At 42.2% G+C, this 17,785-nt stretch overlaps 1 protein-coding gene across 2 annotated transcripts; it reads right to left on the bottom strand.

The window, feature by feature from the left end:
- Window positions 1-5,931: 5,931 nt before the first annotated feature.
- LOC131725033 (zinc finger protein 883-like) lies at window positions 5,932-16,688 on the bottom strand. 2 transcript variants are annotated; one of them, XM_059018391.1, is made up of 3 exons: window positions 14,590-14,786; window positions 13,501-13,975; window positions 5,932-8,242 (listed from the first exon to the last, which is right to left on the bottom strand). In XM_059018391.1, the coding sequence occupies exons 2-3, from the start codon at window positions 13,943-13,945 to the stop codon at window positions 7,281-7,283; spliced, it is 1,407 nt and encodes a 468-aa protein (XP_058874374.1). In that variant the 5' UTR covers window positions 13,946-13,975; window positions 14,590-14,786; the 3' UTR covers window positions 5,932-7,280. The 2 variants fall into 2 exon arrangements, with proteins under 2 accessions (XP_058874374.1, XP_058874373.1); XM_059018390.1 differs by lacking the exon at window positions 14,590-14,786 and adding an exon at window positions 15,859-16,688 and having other exon boundaries at window positions 5,933-8,242.
- Window positions 16,689-17,785: the final 1,097 nt, after the last annotated feature.

The raw sequence follows: 17,785 nt of genomic DNA, 5'->3' as shown, positions 1-17,785 counted from the left end.
TTGTTTAATTTCACACGAGAAGATGAATATGTTCAACTTATAAAACAAAACAAACCAACAAAAATCATAATGGATCCAGTTCAAGGTTTAAAACATGTGAGATCAATAGCAATGTCTTTGGGGGGAAAAAAATCCGTTTATTGGACAAATAGTACAAAATAGACAAAACAAAACAATAGACATTATAATAATATCACCACATATTAAAAATACAACATACACATCATATATACAAAACATGTATCTGAAAATAACAATGATATTTTAATAAGCGCCGCACATTTGAATGCGTGCGCACAGGTATCTCGCGTACATGAGTGTAAACTACCCGTTAGTGCGCACGCGCAACTGTAACATCCTGCAGTTGTCTTCAACACAACATGTTGCATATATCTGGAGAACCAGCTCTCTAGCTGTCAAAAAAACTTGCTATTACCATTATTTAGTTCAGGTCACTCAGAATATCAGATCCTGGATATTTAAGGAGGGTCTGTCTGTCCCTGCATCCATCCACCTGTGTGGTGCATTTCTACAGATCCCTGTTCCTTTGTGGGTGATGGAGAGCTAAGGGTGGGTTTTAAGAACATAAGAAAGTTTCCAAACGAGAGGAGGCCCCATTCAGCCCATCTTGCTCGTTTGGTTGTTAGTAGCTTATTGAACCCAGAATCTCATCAAGCAGCTTCTTGAAGGATCCCAGGGTGTCAGCTTCAACAACATTGACGTTAGTTTATAATATGCACAAATAACTACAGCAAAATACTATTCACCTAAAATGTCTATACTGTACATCTGTTTGGAGCAGTACACAAACATTGCACCTTTTCATAAGTCATTACCTTGAAATATGCAAAAATAACTAACATACTCTTCACTTAAAGTTGCAGTAAATAAGATATTAATATCATTGAAGCTGTTTAATTATTTTGAAAGACATTGAAAAACTGCATATTTCTTTTTTATTATTATTGTTAATATATTTTTTTAGCGTTTGAAAATGTTTAAGTAAAATTAACAGTCCGTACACCCTGCATAAACACTAACACAGTCCTGAACTAACTCTGAACTGCATGCTACGGTAACAATAATTAGTTTTTTATTCCCTCCTTATTATTATTATTATTTCTTAGCAGACGCCCTTATCCAGGGCGACTTACAATTGTTACAAGATATCACATTATTTTTACATACAATTCCCCATTTATACAGTTGGGTTTTAACTGGAGCAATCTAGGTAAAGTACCTTGCTCAAGAGTACAGCAGCAGTGTCCCCACTGGGGATTGAACCCACGACCCTCCGGTCAAGAGTCCAGAGCCCTGACCACTACTCCACACTGCTGCCCCTTGCATCTGGAGAGACGACGGGTGGCTTTACAAAATCCCAATAATAAATAACAAACAAATGAGTAAACAGCGTTTAGTACTCCATAAACTAAAAACAGTGCTGTAGAGGATTACAAATTCAACAATTCTATGGCTGAGGCTGAGATTTTATTTTAAAAAAAAGACAGTGATCTTTGTACTCGTTGCAATGAAAACACGTTTGATCACACCCAAGGCTAGTAAAAGTGTAATATTAGGCCAATACTTAACTCTTACAGGATAATGCACTTTTCTCAAGAGCAGAGAAGTCACCAACGTTTTATCATGGAAGTTCAGGTGTTACATACCTTAGCTTTCTGTACCTCATAATCATTATTATTACATTAAATTATTTGTTTATTTAGCAGACGCCTTTATCCAAGGCAACTTACAGAGACTAGGGTGTGTGAACTATGCATCAGCTGCAGAGTCACTTACAATTGCATCTCACCCGAAAGACGGAGCACAAGGAGGTGAAGTGACTTGCTCAGGGTCAGTGAGTCAGTGGCTGAGGTGGGATTTAAACCAGGGACCTCCTGGTTACAAGCCCTTTTCTTTAACCACTGGACCACACAGCCTCCTCTGTACTCTTGATGATACAGCTGCATTTTTTCAAAGATCGCTAGACGTGAGTGCTTGATGTTTTTTTAACAGTATTTACATGTAATAAAATGAATTTTAAAAGAAAAAAGTTTTAGAACGTTACTCTAATCAAGGGTTTCATGTACTGAGCAGCGCAGGAGGCTGAACAATGTTTAGCGAGGATGATGAAATCACTGGTGTTAAATATGCTATTTTATTTTGCCACTGAGTTAGTTTTGTCTATAATATTTGTTGCAAGCTGGCAGTGCTTGAGAACGCAGTGGTGTTCAGGCACAGAAACATTGAGCGTGCATGTCCGGCGATCCTTGAAAAAACTGCATCTGCACCTGCATGGATTTTGCAATGAAATATTTGCTTTTTCAACTCCTTTTAAGATTTCTTAAAAACTTCAATCAAGCCCTAAAAGGTTTTGTTACTGGTTCCAGACCCACACAATTGGTACAGCATCAACCATACCAGTACAAAACAACACAAATACTCAGAGGGACTGGGTTGGGACGGGCCCTGCACTAAAGAACAACAGCAACAGGTCATAATCCAGACTTCACAGATATAACTACTAATGTGACCGCCTCTCTCTTTATTTCAGGTGTGTCTTTGAAAAGAGGAATGTATTCATATTGCTGAGTGGTGCAGACAGTCAGTGTGGCTGCCTGATTAACAGAAGCAGTCCTAATCAGCAGAATCTGTGATCTCGATTAGGATGCCTGGTTCAAGGGACATGTCTTTGTTTAATCACACAATGACCTTTCACCTCTTCCATTTTCTTACTGTAGACCAGTGGGATGTGACCGCAGGGTTGAATTTTGGATTCAGTTCTGCAGGCACAGATAATGCCAGGTGGAGAAATAACTTCTTATTAAATGAATATACTCTGAACCACTCCGGGTCATTATAAGCATCAGGAAAAGGTAAAGGACTGTTTTTAGTGCTGCGTCACCCCTTCTATAGTAAACCCAACAGCTCAGCATTATGCACTCTCTCTCTCTCGTTCACTCGGCTTTGTTCCTACAAGAGCTTGTGCCATTTAAACTGGAACAATGGAGGCTGTGTGGTCCAGTGGTTAAAGTAATGGGCTTATAACCAGGAGGTCCCTGGTTCAAATCCCACCTCAGCCACTGACTCATTGTGTGACCCTGAGCAAGTCACTGAACCTCCTTGTGCTCCGTCTTTCGGGTGAGACGTATTTGTAAGTGACTCTGCAGCTGATGCATAGTTCACACACCTTAGTCTCTGTAAGTCGCCTTGGATAAAGGCGTCTCCTAAATAAACAAATAACGTGTACACTGCCCCACAGAAGGTGCGTGCTTATCAGAAAAAGCCTGTGTGTTTCAATAGTATAGTGTGTTATTATGCTAGTGTATTGTTAAAAGTGAAAAGCTATAACTTTAGGAAAGTGGTTTTAGAACCAGTTTTAATTGGTTTGATTATGGTTTGTACATGGGCTCAAAACAGCTTATTAAGCAGAAACAAAGGTTTTTATCATCCCTCCAAGATCACAGCTGCACTTTATGAAAAGCCAGTCACTCCAGCATGGGTGTATTTGGGGCCACGTGCCAAACTAAAGAGCTACAAGGTCAGGGAAGCACACAGGCAGAAATCCTTACACCATGGTCCAGTATAGTAAAGCACAGTGAAAGCATGTTGACATTGGAAAAGCAAAGTAGAACCATGGGAAAGGTGCGGAAACACTATAACAAATTCACCATGGTAAACTTTCATAAGGGCCGCGTTGCGCACTGAGAATATATCAGAGCACAACACCTGAGAACCAGTGCAGTGAATTCTCATTGAATTCCACATTCCAGTTTGAACCGATTCCCCTCCAGATGGAGACGAGTGTGTCTGGCAGACATGAAGTGAACGAGAGATTATGATTAGTAATGACTGGGTTTATGAAACCTGCCTTTGTTTTTATGGATGTGTTTTTTTTTTAACAGTATATTCCGAACAATCTTTCAGTTAATAGTTAAAATAGCTAGAATGTATAGGTTGAATACAATTGTACAATTTTAAGAGCCAAGTAGCGAATTATTTTTAAGTTTTAATTTTTCATCTTAAATCATTCAGTTGTTTGACTATTCAATGATTTCACCTGAACTATAAACAGCAATGATACAACTTCATCTGTCTATTGATCTTTGCTTCTACTAGGGCAGCAGTGTGGAGTAGTGGTCAGGGCTCTGGACTCTTGACCGGAGGGTCGTGGGTTCAATCCCAGGTGGGGGGACACTGCTGTTGTACCCTTGAGCAAGGTACTTTACCTAGATTGCTCTAGTAAAAAACCCAACTGTATAAATGGGGAATTGTATGTAAAAATAATGTGATATCTTGTAACAATTGTAAGTCACCCTGGCTAAGGGCGTCGGCTAAAAAATAAATAATATTCTGCTTTATAGTACAATTTAAGAATGTTAATATCTTCACTGTTCTTTCAATTATATTAAAACTTAATAAATAAACATGTGTGATTGATGTGTGTGCTGCTTGTGTTCCCTGCACAGACAGACACCTGCCCCCCACCTCACCAGTCCTCTACCTTCTATCTGTGACTGGCTTCATGTTACTGGGATTTCTCTGACTCTCAGACACATATCCTGCTGTCTCTTCACATATTGTCAATGCTCATTGAGAGGAAGTAACCAGAATTGAAGAAGAACTATTATCATGTTTCATTGTAAAAGAGCCTCATTTGAAGTGCCTTGTATAATTCCTCTACATAGTTAATGTACCACATGTAAAGCATTTGTTATAATCAACCAATCAATAGGCAGGTAGGTAGGTAGGTAAGTAGTTAGGTAGGTAGGTAGATATTCTCACTGAGCAATGCAGAACATTGGACTGCATTGCACGTTGAAACTGCATGTTTCTGGCGCTGGTTGTATGTCGAAGCAAAATTTGAACATTTAGCACTTGGATAATGCTTTAAATTTGAAACTGTAAACTGTTAACACCCAAACTACTCTTACAAAAGTTCACAGTGGTAAATCTGCAGGGTCATTTTGCAACCCCCCCACCCTGATACTTTTCCCACAGTAATAACATGCATTTACCATACTGTAGTTCAGCAAGGTTTACCATGTTTTTAAATATGCTTCACTATAACTCTCTGTGCTTCCCTATACTTTACTATAACTCTCTGTGATTTACAATGCTTCCCTATGCTTTACCACACCTCTCTGTGCTTTACAATGCTTCCCTATGCTTTACCAGACCTCTCTGTGCTTTACAATGCTTCCCTATGCTTTACCAGACCTCTCCGTGCTTTACAATGCTTCCCTATGCTTTACCAGACCTCTCTGTGCTTTACAATGCTTCCCTGTGCTTTACCAGACCTCTCTGTGCTTTACAATGCTTCCCTGTGCTTTACCAGACCTCTCTGTGCTTTACAATGCTTCCCTGTGCTTTACCAGACCTCTCTGTGCTTTACAATGCTTCCCTGTGCTTTACCAGACCTCTCTGTGCTTTACAATGCTTCCCTATGCTTTACCAGACCTCTCTGTGCTTTACAATGCTTCCCTATGCTTTACCACACCTCTCTGTGCTTTACAATGCTTCCCTATGCTTTACCACACCTCTCTGTGCTTTACAATGCTTCCCTATGCTTTACCACACCTCTCTGTGCTTTACAATGCTTCCCTATGCTTTACCAGACCTCTCTGTGCTTTACAATGCTTCCCTATGCTTTACCAGACTTCTCCGTGCTTTACAATGCTTCCCTATGCTTTACCAGACCTCTCTGTGCTTTACAATGCTTCCCTGTGCTTTACCAGACCTCTCTGTGCTTTACAATGCTTCCCTGTGCTTTACCAGACCTCTCTGTGCTTTACAATGCTTCCCTGTGCTTTACCAGACCTCTCTGTGCTTTACAATGCTTCCCTGTGCTTTACCAGACCTCTCTGTGCTTTACAATGCTTCCCTATGCTTTACCAGACCTCTCTGTGCTTTACAATGCTTCCCTATGCTTTACCACACCTCTCTGTGCTTTACAATGCTTCCCTATGCTTTACCAGACCTCTCTGTGCTTTACAATGCTTCTCTATGCTTTACGAGCCCTCTCTGTGCTTTACAATGCTTCCCTATGCTTTACCAGACCTCTCTGTGCTTTACAATGCTTCCCTGTGCTTTACCAGACCTCTCTGTGCTTTACAATGCTTCCCTATGCTTTACCAGACCTGTCTGTGCTTTACAATGCTTCCCTATGCTTTACCACACCTCTCTGTGCTTTACAATGCTTCCCTATGCTTTACCAGACCTCTCTGTTCTTTACAATGCTTCCCTATGCTTTACCACACCTCTCTGTGCTTTACAATGCTTCCCTATGCTTTACCACACCTCTCTGTTCTTTACAATGCTTCCCTATGCTTTACCAGATCTCTCTGTTCTTTACAATGCTTCCCTATGCTTTACCAGACCTCTCTGTGCTTTACAATGCTTCCCTATGCTTTACCATACCTCTCTGTGCTTTACAATGCTTCCCTATGCTTTACCAGACCTCTCTGTGCTTTACAATGCTTCCCTATGCTTTACCACACCTCTCTGTTCTTTACAATGCTTCCCTATGCTTTACCAGACCTCTCTGTGCTTTACAATTGTCACGTCTTTTTTTGGCATTTATTTCCGATTTGTTGTAATTAATTCTCAGTATAGTATTTTATGCTGTAGAGTACATCTCTTTAAGTTTCACAATTCATTTCCTTTGTTTAGCCAATCTAAGGGTTGTGGCATCTGGTGTTTACAGTAAGTGTCGGTGTGTAGGGTTATTCCCAAGAGACAATTACCACCTGACTGAAATTTATTTAAAGGTAGAATAGGAGCTGATGCAAAATATCATTCAACACATGAAAATGAATTCTAACGACGTTAATACCTGTGTAACGTGGGGTTGTCTATTACAGGGACTGGTTACAACCCTCACGTCAGTGATAATAGGAAATCACTTTTTGTTTAAAGATATCCCCTAAACAGCGGTTCACAAGAAACCTTAGCTTCAAAACTCAACAGATGTAAACAAGAAAAACCTCACTATTGCAGCATGAAATAAAATTAAAACTTTGCTTTGATTTTTGTGTTATTGGCGGAATAGTTTCCTTTCAGCATAGTCCCGCTCCCAGGCACTGACTGCATTGACATCCAGAGTTAAACTGACAGCAGAGAAGCCTCTTGTGTCTGCTCACCGCCCACTTTGACAGAGTGCAAGAGAGTTGATTTGCATTTTTACAATTTAAAATGCACGCTCTTAAGAGTGATACACAAAACAGTAATTACACAGGGATTCATAATACAAGGTTTGAGTGAGAAGTCCCATTGAACAGTCTTTACGGTTTCTCTCCTCTGTGAGTTCGCTGGTGTTTTTGAAGGGCTCGTTTAAGACTGAAACTCTTCCCACAGTCAGAGCAGTGATACAGTTTCTCTCCTGCGTGAGTTCGCTGGTGTGTTTTCAGGGTTCCTGAGTAACTGAAACTTTTCCCACAGTAACAGCAGTGATACGGTTTCTCTCCTGTGTGAGTTCGCTGGTGTTCTTTCAGGGTTCCTGAATGACTGAAACTCTTCCCACAGTCAGAGCAGCGATACGGTTTCTCTCCTGTGTGCGTTCGCTGGTGTCCTTTTAGGCTTCCCAACTGACTGAAACTCTTCCCACAGTCAGAGCAGTGAAACGGTTTCTCTCCTGTGTGAATTCGCTGGTGTTCTTTTAGGCTTCCTAACTGTCTGAAACTCTTCCCACAGTCAGAGCAGCGATACGGTTTCTCTCCTGTGTGAGTTCGCTGGTGTGAAACAAGGCCATATAACCGACTGAAACTCTTCCCACAGTCAGAACAGTGATACGGTTTCTCTCCTGTGTGTGTTCGCTGGTGTAAAACAAGGCTGTCTGACCGACTGAAACTCTTCCCACAGTCAGAGCAGTGATACGGTTTCTCTCCTGTGTGAATTCGCTGGTGTTCTTTTAGGCTTCCAAACTGACTGAAACTCTTCCCACAATCAGAGCAGTGATACGGTTTCTCTCCTGTGTGAGTTCGCTGGTGTAAAACAAGGCTGTCTGACCGACTGAAACTCTTCCCACAGTCAGAGCAGTGATACGGTCTCTCGCCTGTGTGAATTCGCTGGTGTTCTTTTAGGCTTCCAAACTGACTGAAACTCTTCCCACAGTCAGAGCAGCGATACGGTTTCTCTCCTGTGTGAGTTCGCTGGGTTTTGTTTAAATGCCCTAACTGCGTGAAACCTTTCCCACAGTCAGTATATTCTCCACCGCCTGCCCTTGCTTTAGCTGCTGGACTGGAACCTGGAAAACATGAACAGGAAAGAAAGTAAGAGGGACTGCTTGTAGGGTTAAGATTGGTTCATAATTCAGACTCTGACATAATTTGTGGTCGGAGTCGACAGTCTCTGACCCCGTGTGTCAGAATTACGTCACACACACACACTTGCGACATGCATCTTTTTTGGAAAGTCGTACAGCCTTTTCCCAATGCGTCTGTGACCTGAAATCGCATGGGGTCTCCACCGGATGCATCACATTCCAGAAAATACAGCATTCCACATCCCCATGTGTTGCTACAACAGTTTAAATAACATACCTGTCATTTCTTTTCAATGCTAACATCATGAGAACCTTTTACACATAACTTTAAAGTCTGTTTCAAGCTCTTTTCAAAATGCCCACTCTAGTGCACAGATAGTGTCAGGATTATTGCCAACACTGTCAGGTAACACAGCGATAGCGATCCATGATGTGGTACAGAACAGAAAAACCAGAGCACGTTTGGGGTGGGAATTTCGAATAACAAGATATTCGAATATACCAAGAATAAAATTTTCAAATGCTCTCATAAAAATGTAGACTGTGCTCTGCAGAGCTTAGTTACAGCAGCAGTACAGGAACAATGTTAAAATATATGAAAACATAACTAGTGGTGCTGGATCTAGTGTGGAGGAGGTGGGGCCCAGGCAAACAACATTACAACTCTGCAATCAAGTATTTTATGCTGGGCACACTATTACAATCATTATGCGTGACTGTATTTACATAAAGAGAAGTCGCTTCTGCATTTAAATGAAAAAGAAAGACTTCTGATTTATAAACCCATTCAGTTATTTCACAGAAAATCAGCGCGTTCCTCAGCTGTGATTGAGATTAACGGGATCAATTGCATATATATTAGCTATATTAGGGGTGCAACAATCTGTCCTTAAATTTTACCGAGCTTCGATAGCATATTGGTGAATCGATGCATCGAATTCGTACTCAGTTATAAGTCTCGCTGGTTTGCATTAAACCCTTGAGTGTGAGTGTGCTGCTTCAAGTGCTGGTATGGTAGGTCAGCGCGTTGCTAGGATACACACTTCAAGCCTTTACATTCGTCTTGGAGAAGACAAATCAGAAGCAGGCTTATTGTATTCACATTTTCTAGATTTAAAAATTAATTCAAATGCTTTGCTTTTGGACATAAAATGTGAACAGTATTGAAAAACCATAGTTCAGAAATTACTTCTGTTAAAATACAGTATTTTAAATTATTACTACAATGTGAATCTGATGCGGACGCACGCATGTTCTTTTCACTTGTTAAATGTACTTTGTATTATTTGTTTTTTATATAATTGAAGTGTTCTCATTTGAATGCAGGTCGTGCCTTGTTGTTTAAAAGCAGTGTGGAGTAGCGGTCAGGGCTGTGGAATCTTGACCGGAGGGTCGTGGGTTCAATGCCAGGTGGGGGACACTGCTGCTGTACCCTTGAGCAAGGTACTTTACCTAGATTGCTCCAGTAAAAACCCAACTGTATAAATGGGTAATTGTATGTAAAAATAATGTGATATCTTGTAATAATTGTAAGTCGCCCTGGATAAGGGCGTCTGCTAATAAATAAATAATAATAATAATAACAATAATAATAATAATAATAATAATAATAATAATAATATTATGCACAACACTGTTTTTAGTTATGAGAGTTTCTGTTAAAAAAAACAACAACAACTGGGCTCCCGAGTGGCGCATCCAGTAAAAGCACTCGCTAGAGTGCAGGATGCGCTCTATAGCCTAGACGTCGCGAGTTTGAGTCCAGGCTATTCCACAGCCGACCGTGGACGGGAGCTCCCAGGGGGCGGCGCTCAATTGGCCGAGCGTTGTCCAGGGGGAGGGAGGGTTAGGTCGGCCAGGGTGTCCTCGGCTCACCGCGCACCAGCGACCCCTGTAGTCTGGCCGGGCGCCTGCGGGCTTGCCTGTAAGCTGCCCAGAGCTGCGTTGTCCTCCGACACTGTAGCTCTGAGGCGGCTGCACGGTGAGTCTGCAGAGTGTAAAGAAGCGGACGGCTGACGGCACGCGCTTCAGAGGACAACGTGTGTTCATCTTCACCCTCCCGAGTCAGCGAGGGGGTGGCAGCGGTGAGCTGAGCCTAAAAATAATTGGGCATTTCAAATTGGGGAGAAAATAATAAAAAAACTAATTGGCAACGACTAAACTTAAAAAAAAAAAAAAAAACTAAAACATCAATGCATCGATAATGATAAATGTCTATACGATAATCGAATACGAAATAAGGGTGCTGACTGCACCTCTACTTAACATGATCAATTGCATTTAAGGACAGTAGAAAAGCAGAGGTAAAAAAAAATCAGAAGACCTATTTAGAGACATACAGGCTCTGCGATAATTTATAGAAAGCTATTTATTTAAAAAGATGTAGCACTCTCAATGTTTTTACTTGAACGTTTAAACTATACATTTGTAAAAGTCTAAACTCTTAATAAATGAAACAGAATGAAGCACCTCTAATTATGTTACACACTTATAATAATATCCCTCTATTTTGACACTGAACATTTCTAATGTCCTTCTCCCCCTTGGTATAATCGGGTAGGAGTGCCAGTGTGAAAGGGGCTTATATCTGTATCTTAAGCTCACCAGTAGTGAGTCCTATCCTGAACTGACTGGAGTGGTACAGGAAAAACAAATAGCTTGTAATGTAACCCAAAGGTGCGTCGTGACACAGTCCCGGGGGGGGTCGCGGGAGCAATGACATTCTATGTATTTGTTTCTATTAATAGCGAAAAGCAGGCGCCGGGGGGCAGCTGTAACTGTAGAAAAATAAAGTGTAAAAAGGCAGTATTGGTGGACTGTCAATCAAATCAGAAATTCACAAATCAGAGGTCACAGATTGCCTTCCTGTAGGCGGGATGTAGAGCGAGAGCTCTGACAGTAGGGCGGTGTTAAGGTCATGTGATCGCTCTGCTGGCAGATGCGAACAGTGTGTTCAGTATTAATAACATTACAGTATGTCGAGTCCGCTCCCAAAGAATATGTTTTGCACAGTATAAAGAACACAACAGGCAGCTGCAGGAGTTTGAATGGGTTTGTACCGCGGGCTCAGCTTTGAGGAGCTGGAATGGGTTTGTACCGCGGGCTCAGCTTTGAGGAGCTGGAATGGGTTTGTACCGCGGGCTCAGCTTTGAGGAGCTGGAATGGGTTTGTACCGCAGGCTCAGCTTTGAGGAGCTGGAATGGGTTTGTACCGCGGGCTCAGCTTTGAGGAGCTGGAATGGGTTTGTACCGCGGGCTCAGCTTTGAGGAGCTGGAATGGGTTTGTACCGCGGGCTCAGCTTTGAGGCGCTGGAATGGGTTTGTACCGCGGGCTCAGCTTTGAGGAGCTGGAATGGGTTTGTACCGCGGGCTCAGCTTTGAGGCGCTGGAATGGGTTTGTACCGCGGGCTCAGCTTTGAGGAGCTGGAATGGGTTTGTACCGCGGGCTCAGCTTTGAGGAGCTGGAATGGGTTTGTACCGCGGGCTCAGCTTTGAGGAGCTGGAATGGGTTTGTACCGCGGGCTCAGCTTTGAGGAGCTGGAATGGGTTTGTACCGCGGGCTCAGCTTTGAGGAGCTGGAATGGGTTTGTACCGCGGGCTCAGCTTTGAGGAGCTGGAATGGGTTTGTACCGCGGGCTCAGCTTTGAGGAGCTGGAATGGGTTTGTACCGCGTGCTCAGCTTTGAGGAGCTGGAATGGGTTTGTACCGCGGGCTCAGCTTTGAGGAGCTGGAATGGGTTTGTACCGCGGGCTCAGCTTTGAGGAGCTGGAATGGGTTTGTACCGCGGGCTCAGCTTTGAGGAGCTGGAATGGGTTTGTACCGCAGGCTCAGCTTTGAGGAGCTGGAATGGGTTTGTACCGCAGGCTCAGCTTTGAGGAGCTGGAATGGGTTTGTACCGCGGGCTCAGCTTTGAGGAGCTGGAATGGGTTTGTACCGCGGGCTCAGCTTTGAGGAGCTGGAATGGGTTTGTACCGCGGGCTCAGCTTTGAGGAGCTGGAATGGGTTTGTACCGCGGGCTCAGCTTTGAGGAGCTGGAATGGGTTTGTACCGCGGGCTCAGCTTTGAGGAGCTGGAATGGGTTTGTACCGCGGGCTCAGCTTTGAGGAGCTGGAATGCGTTTGTACCGCGGGCTCAGCTTTGAGGAGCTGGAATGGGTTTGTTCTTTTGTAGAAACGTTTTCATACTAACTTTTGTACTTGATAACATTCATTAAAAAATTAAATTGATGCCTTTGATGAATACGTTTTTGTCACTAATCAGCTATTAGCATTTAAAATATTGAGTATTTTGATGTATGTTTCATTATTAACTAAATCAAGTTATTAATCAAACTCATACACCTTGTTACATACCGGTAACTGATTTATTAAAATGTTTGGATATGCTGCTGTTTTATTAATTGCTGGCTCGTTCACAGTTGTCTTAAAATAACACTAGAATATTTCTTTTGGAAAATAATTTAAAAAAAAAAAACTTTTTTGACTGATTCAGATTTCGCTGCAGATGGATTTATTTTCATAAGTTTTCTTTTGGTTAAGTGGCTCAGTTGCGCACCACTTTTTCATTTTTTTTTTCAGGGGGGTGTTGCAAGTTGTATGTACAGAGTAGTTGCGAAAAAAATAACTGCAAGGCTCTCGTTTACCTCTGTCTTGTGCGCATTCGTCTTTTCTGTGCGTTACAGTTCAGGGTGAGAGGTAACGGCTGGACGGTTTAGTTACACAGTGTTCAGATATTAGGATTTCAGAGTCATGTTCTTGTGCACGTTGTGCTGGTTTTACTCAAAGTGATCCCTGTTCAGGTATTTATGAATGGGAATAATAAGAGACAGGCACTTCTTTCGTGTTTGATGACCAACAAAAATAACCGCATTTCTACAATGTTCAATTATACAACGGTACCTAATTTAAAGGTTTGATAAAAACACGTGTTTAGTTTTTGCAATTTATTTATATACTAAAATTAATATATTATATATATATATATATATTTCACGCAGTGCATAGGATATTCTATGTGATTTCCACCTTTCACAATATTTATTCAAATGGATAAAGGGTAGTGTAGATTAGGTTTATTTATAGTGTTACAAGTTGAAACATAAAATGTTTTTCATTTGACATTTTCCCCAAGGAGTGCTGATAGTGGGCTGCAGTGCCTAATGTAGCTGAACAGGTGGGCCTCAGGTAAACAAGTCTGGGTCAATCTAGAATGACCATGTCACAGCTACTGGGAGTCACTCACCTGCTAGACTGCATTCTGAATATGACCACCTGTCTTCCTCTCCAGCGCCTTGCTCTCTCACGCAGACTCTCTCCCGCACCACGCTACACTCCTGCTGGTGTACAGGCTCCAGCTCAGGGATGTTTGGTTTGAAGTCCTCGGATTCTTCCTTCACTGGTTCCATGTGCTCAGACTCTACGTCAGGGGGCTCCTGTTTAATATGGACACTTTCCAGCACCTCTTCTTGTTTCACAGGAAGGGGTTCTTCTGTCTGGGGGATCTCCAATTCATTGTGCTCAGCTTTAATCTCAGAGACCTGTAGCTGGCTGCTGTCACATTGCATCTCACAGAGCTCCTGTTTAATGGGGAGGGAAGCCAGCCCAGAGATCTCCACTCTAAAGGGGTCAAGTTCAGGTTCAGGGAACTCCTCTTTAATCTGGACAGATTCCATCTTCACACTGTCCATGGCAGCACACGGGATTCTGTTTAGTAGCAGCTGAAAAAGAAATGCATTTATTTAAATAGTGTTACTAAGGCCAATCAAGGGACAAACAAAATCGGCTTTAGTAGCAGGGCTGGCTTTACTATTGAAGGGACACAGAATTTCTTCTAATACGTTTATAATACCAGAGAATTTGATCTGTCTAATCTCAAGAATAATGGATGAAAGTTACGACAGTTCTCTTTTCGTTAAACAGTGATGTTTAGTGTTTTATAATACATTCTCTTAAAAACAGCCGATCAGCAAGGAGTCATTTTGTCCTCAAACCTTAAATTCAGATGTGTTTACAAAACATGATCTGATACAATGTTCCAGAGACTTTTTCAAACTTTTTAAATATTTACACAAACATTGCAATATATGAGGCCTAATTATTTTTTTGAGGTGCAGGCAAACTACCGATAATACCTCCAGGTTTCAAACGAGGCCGTCAATACACTAGATTTACTGTGCTGAAACAAACACAGTGTTGCATTAAAATGCGTGACACTGACACTGTTTAGGTCTGTGTCTAAATTGTTCAAGCTGCACATTCACCAGGAGGTACAACGAGCGGGTGGTAAATACAGTACAATACTATCATATATGAAACATAAAAACATTGTTACCTGATTTATTTATTCATTTCCCTGGTGCCTTTTAGTTTACGTGTTACATTTTCAATGAATCGGTCTTGTTGATGCCTCCGTACCTTGTTCATTTTGCAAACAAAGCCTGGGTCTGCTGCACCCGTGCGCAGCAAACAGTTATTAAACTTCAATACAAGCAAAACGTAACCCGCTCTTACCGTCCACATTGAAAAACAAAACACACTTCTACTGTCTTTTTTTTTTAAACTTACGACGAATTATTATTGTTGTTGTTGTTATATTTATTTATTTATTTTTATCTTAAGTTGTTTGGAGGGGAGGGGACCGACTGGTCGTGTTCTTGCAGCGCAGATCTGCACAGAATCACGGAGATGCGCGTTCTTCCAGGGCTCCTGCGTCACGTCACGTCACTCAACTCCACCCGCGGAAATCTGTGCAGATTCTGCAGAGCTTTGAAACGTTACTGAGGGAGGCTGGCTGCGGCTGTGAAACACAGGGACGATGCAGAGATCACGAGTGACCTGCTAATCGCAATGCACATAACCACTAAAACTACTGCTGTTAGTGGAGGCGAACGAGATCTTACCATAAGAAAGGTTACAAACGAGAGGAGGCCATTCGGCCCACCTTGCTCACTATTATTATTATTGTAGCGATCTCGGTCCCCGCAGGCAGGCTCATCACACAGGGCGAGACAATCCACACACACAGGCGGAGAACCCGGGGCCTCTCGCACTAAAGATACCGCTGTACAAGAGAGCCGGCTCCCCTGCAAGGAGCGTATATCAGGCTTATGTCTCTGTGTGTGATTACGTCACCTACCAGCCCTACTGCTGCCCCCCCCCACCCCACCCCACCCCACCCCACCCCACACGACGCTACTATTATGTGTTTATTTAGCAGACGCCTTTATCCAAGGCGACTTACAGAGACTAGGGTGTGTGAACTATGCATCAGCTGCAGAGTCACTTACAACAACGTCTCACCCGAAAGACGGAGCACAAGGAGGTTAAGTGACTTGCTCAGGGTCACGCAATGAGTCAGTGGCTGAGGTGGGATTTGAACCCGGGACCTCCTGGTTACAAGCCCTTTTCTTTAACCACTGGACCACACTGCCTCCTATAATAAAAACAAACGCGCTGGCACAGCCACACCGCTTCAGAAATACAACACACACAAAACAATGCGCTCCTACCCCACAACAACACGGCCCTTTCAAAGTAATGCAACATAACAGCTTTCTGTAGTTTTAAAACATATTTTACAGCTCAATAAAGACTCGCTTACCTCCTCTCAGTGTCTTCCACGGAATGGAGGAGGCGCTGCGCAACGAGGAACGCACCAATCGCAAAATACAAACCGTTCAGTGCGGTCTAATATGGATTGCAAAGGGAATTGTGATACCGGGGATCCTTTAATTAAAAACGAATAAGACTTTCAATTTTGTAAACGAGCTGTTTGTAGCTCTTTCTATTTGAATTCAGTTAACCCCGGCGCCCCTGCCGGAGTTGGTATAGACCAAAATTGATCAAACGGGAAGCTGTGTCTGAAGGCAGCAGCGATTTTTTTCACTGATATATAATCAGTGTTTTTTAAATTAATATCGTCTTTTCGCGTCCTCTTCTTCTGTACGAGACGTTCAAACACTAAAGGCATACCCTGATAATGTTTTTAGAAGTATGTTAGGTTAATTCAAGCGCCGTTGTCACAAACAGATCCACAATGGCGCAGGCATGCTCGCAGTTTCATAGCTTTCTCTTAGTCTGGGAGGGTCAGTGTGTGTGAACTTGTTTTTGGGTAAATACAGCACAGGGTAGCAGAAAGGTCTCTCTTTACGAGTAAACTTCCAGGCGGTAACCTCTGCTATTTCTACCCCATGCTTTTATTTAGGGTTACCATATGGCTCCAGATTAACCGGACGCTTTGAGACAGACCGGGATTTCAAAATCCCCCCTAAATTGAAAGTAATTCACTTATAAATGAGCTCCACCTTTGCTGAGATTAATCCTGCTGTGGTGGAATTGCATGGGCGCAGCAAACAAGTCACACTGATCAGCTGCTTCTGATTAGATCTTAATGAACGAATAGCTAATTTATCGATAGAGCAACGAGATGATGATGCGATTGTATTTGCAGAATAATAATGGGCGATTGAATTTTAACAAACAGAAAAAAATAGCGACTGGCTGCAATTCATTCTTGCTATAATACAATTATTTGACGCGCATGCGGGTATTTAAGCACCATTATTAATTGTAGTTAAGGATGGTTCATTTACACCTTCATTTATTTCAATTTAGGGGCAAGTTTGAAATCCCGTTCTGTCTCACAGCGTCCGGTTAATCTGGAGCCACATGGTAACCCTATTTTATTTAGTTTCTCTTAAACTATATTATTGCGAACTAAACCAGGATGCAGACCCGCCTCCACAGCAGCAGAAGAGTCACCAGCAATGAGACACGCCAAGGAGTGCGCTGCTCTGTGAGACTCGAGGGGACGCGTTATCAAAGCGCTTCCTCCAGCCTTTAATTAACTGCTATTGATTTTAAAAAGGACAAAACATCATGTTAATGTTACGACATGAAAAACTAAACACACTGAGAGCGCTGAAGAGGGCTTGAAATAGTGTATTACTCAGCTGTGTGGTTCTAGTTTTGTAAAATGAACAGGTGGTTTACCTCTTTAAAATAAATAGGAGTTAATTAAAGACTGGCGTAAAAGCTTTGAAAAGATGTCCTGAGGTGTCTTATTGTGATTAAAAAGCGTCCCAAACCTGAGAGGCGTTAGAAAACTAAAGCTCTTTGAATGAAATGCTTTTTATTATATGAGTAACTACCCAGTGGAGTGACAGAGCAGGTTAATAAACTAAATGTATTGAATGAATAATGAAATCAGATAATATATGTCAGAGAGTGAGAACATAAGAAAGTTTACAAACGAGAGGAGGCCATTCAGCCCATCTTGCTCGTTTGGTTGTTAGTAGCTTATTGATCCCAGAATCTCATCAAGCAGCTTCTTGAAGGATCCCAGGGTGTCAGCTTCAACAACATTACTGGGGAGTTGGTTCCAGACCCTCACAATTCTCTGTGTAAAAAAGTGCCTCCTATTTTCTCTTCTGAATGCTCCTTTATCTAATTTCCGTGGATATAACTACCCAGTGGAGTGACAGAGCAGGTTAAAAAACTAAATGTATTGAATGAATAATGAAATCAGA

The sequence above is a fragment of the Acipenser ruthenus genome, chromosome 59 (assembly GCF_902713425.1).
Source record: "Acipenser ruthenus chromosome 59, fAciRut3.2 maternal haplotype, whole genome shotgun sequence".
Taxonomy (NCBI): domain Eukaryota; kingdom Metazoa; phylum Chordata; class Actinopteri; order Acipenseriformes; family Acipenseridae; genus Acipenser; species Acipenser ruthenus.
This window is presented reverse-complemented; position numbering and strand designations above follow the sequence as displayed.

Excerpts from the sequence above, each read along its gene's own strand:
- LOC131725033 (XM_059018390.1), bottom strand. The coding sequence starts at position 13,945 with ATGGACAGTGTGAAGATGGAATCTGTCCAGATTAAAGAGGAGTTCCCT. Across the intron at positions 8,243-13,500 it reads TTCAGAATGCAGTCTAGCAG|GTTCCAGTCCAGCAGCTAAA; the intron begins GTGAGTGACTCC and ends CATGTTTTCCAG.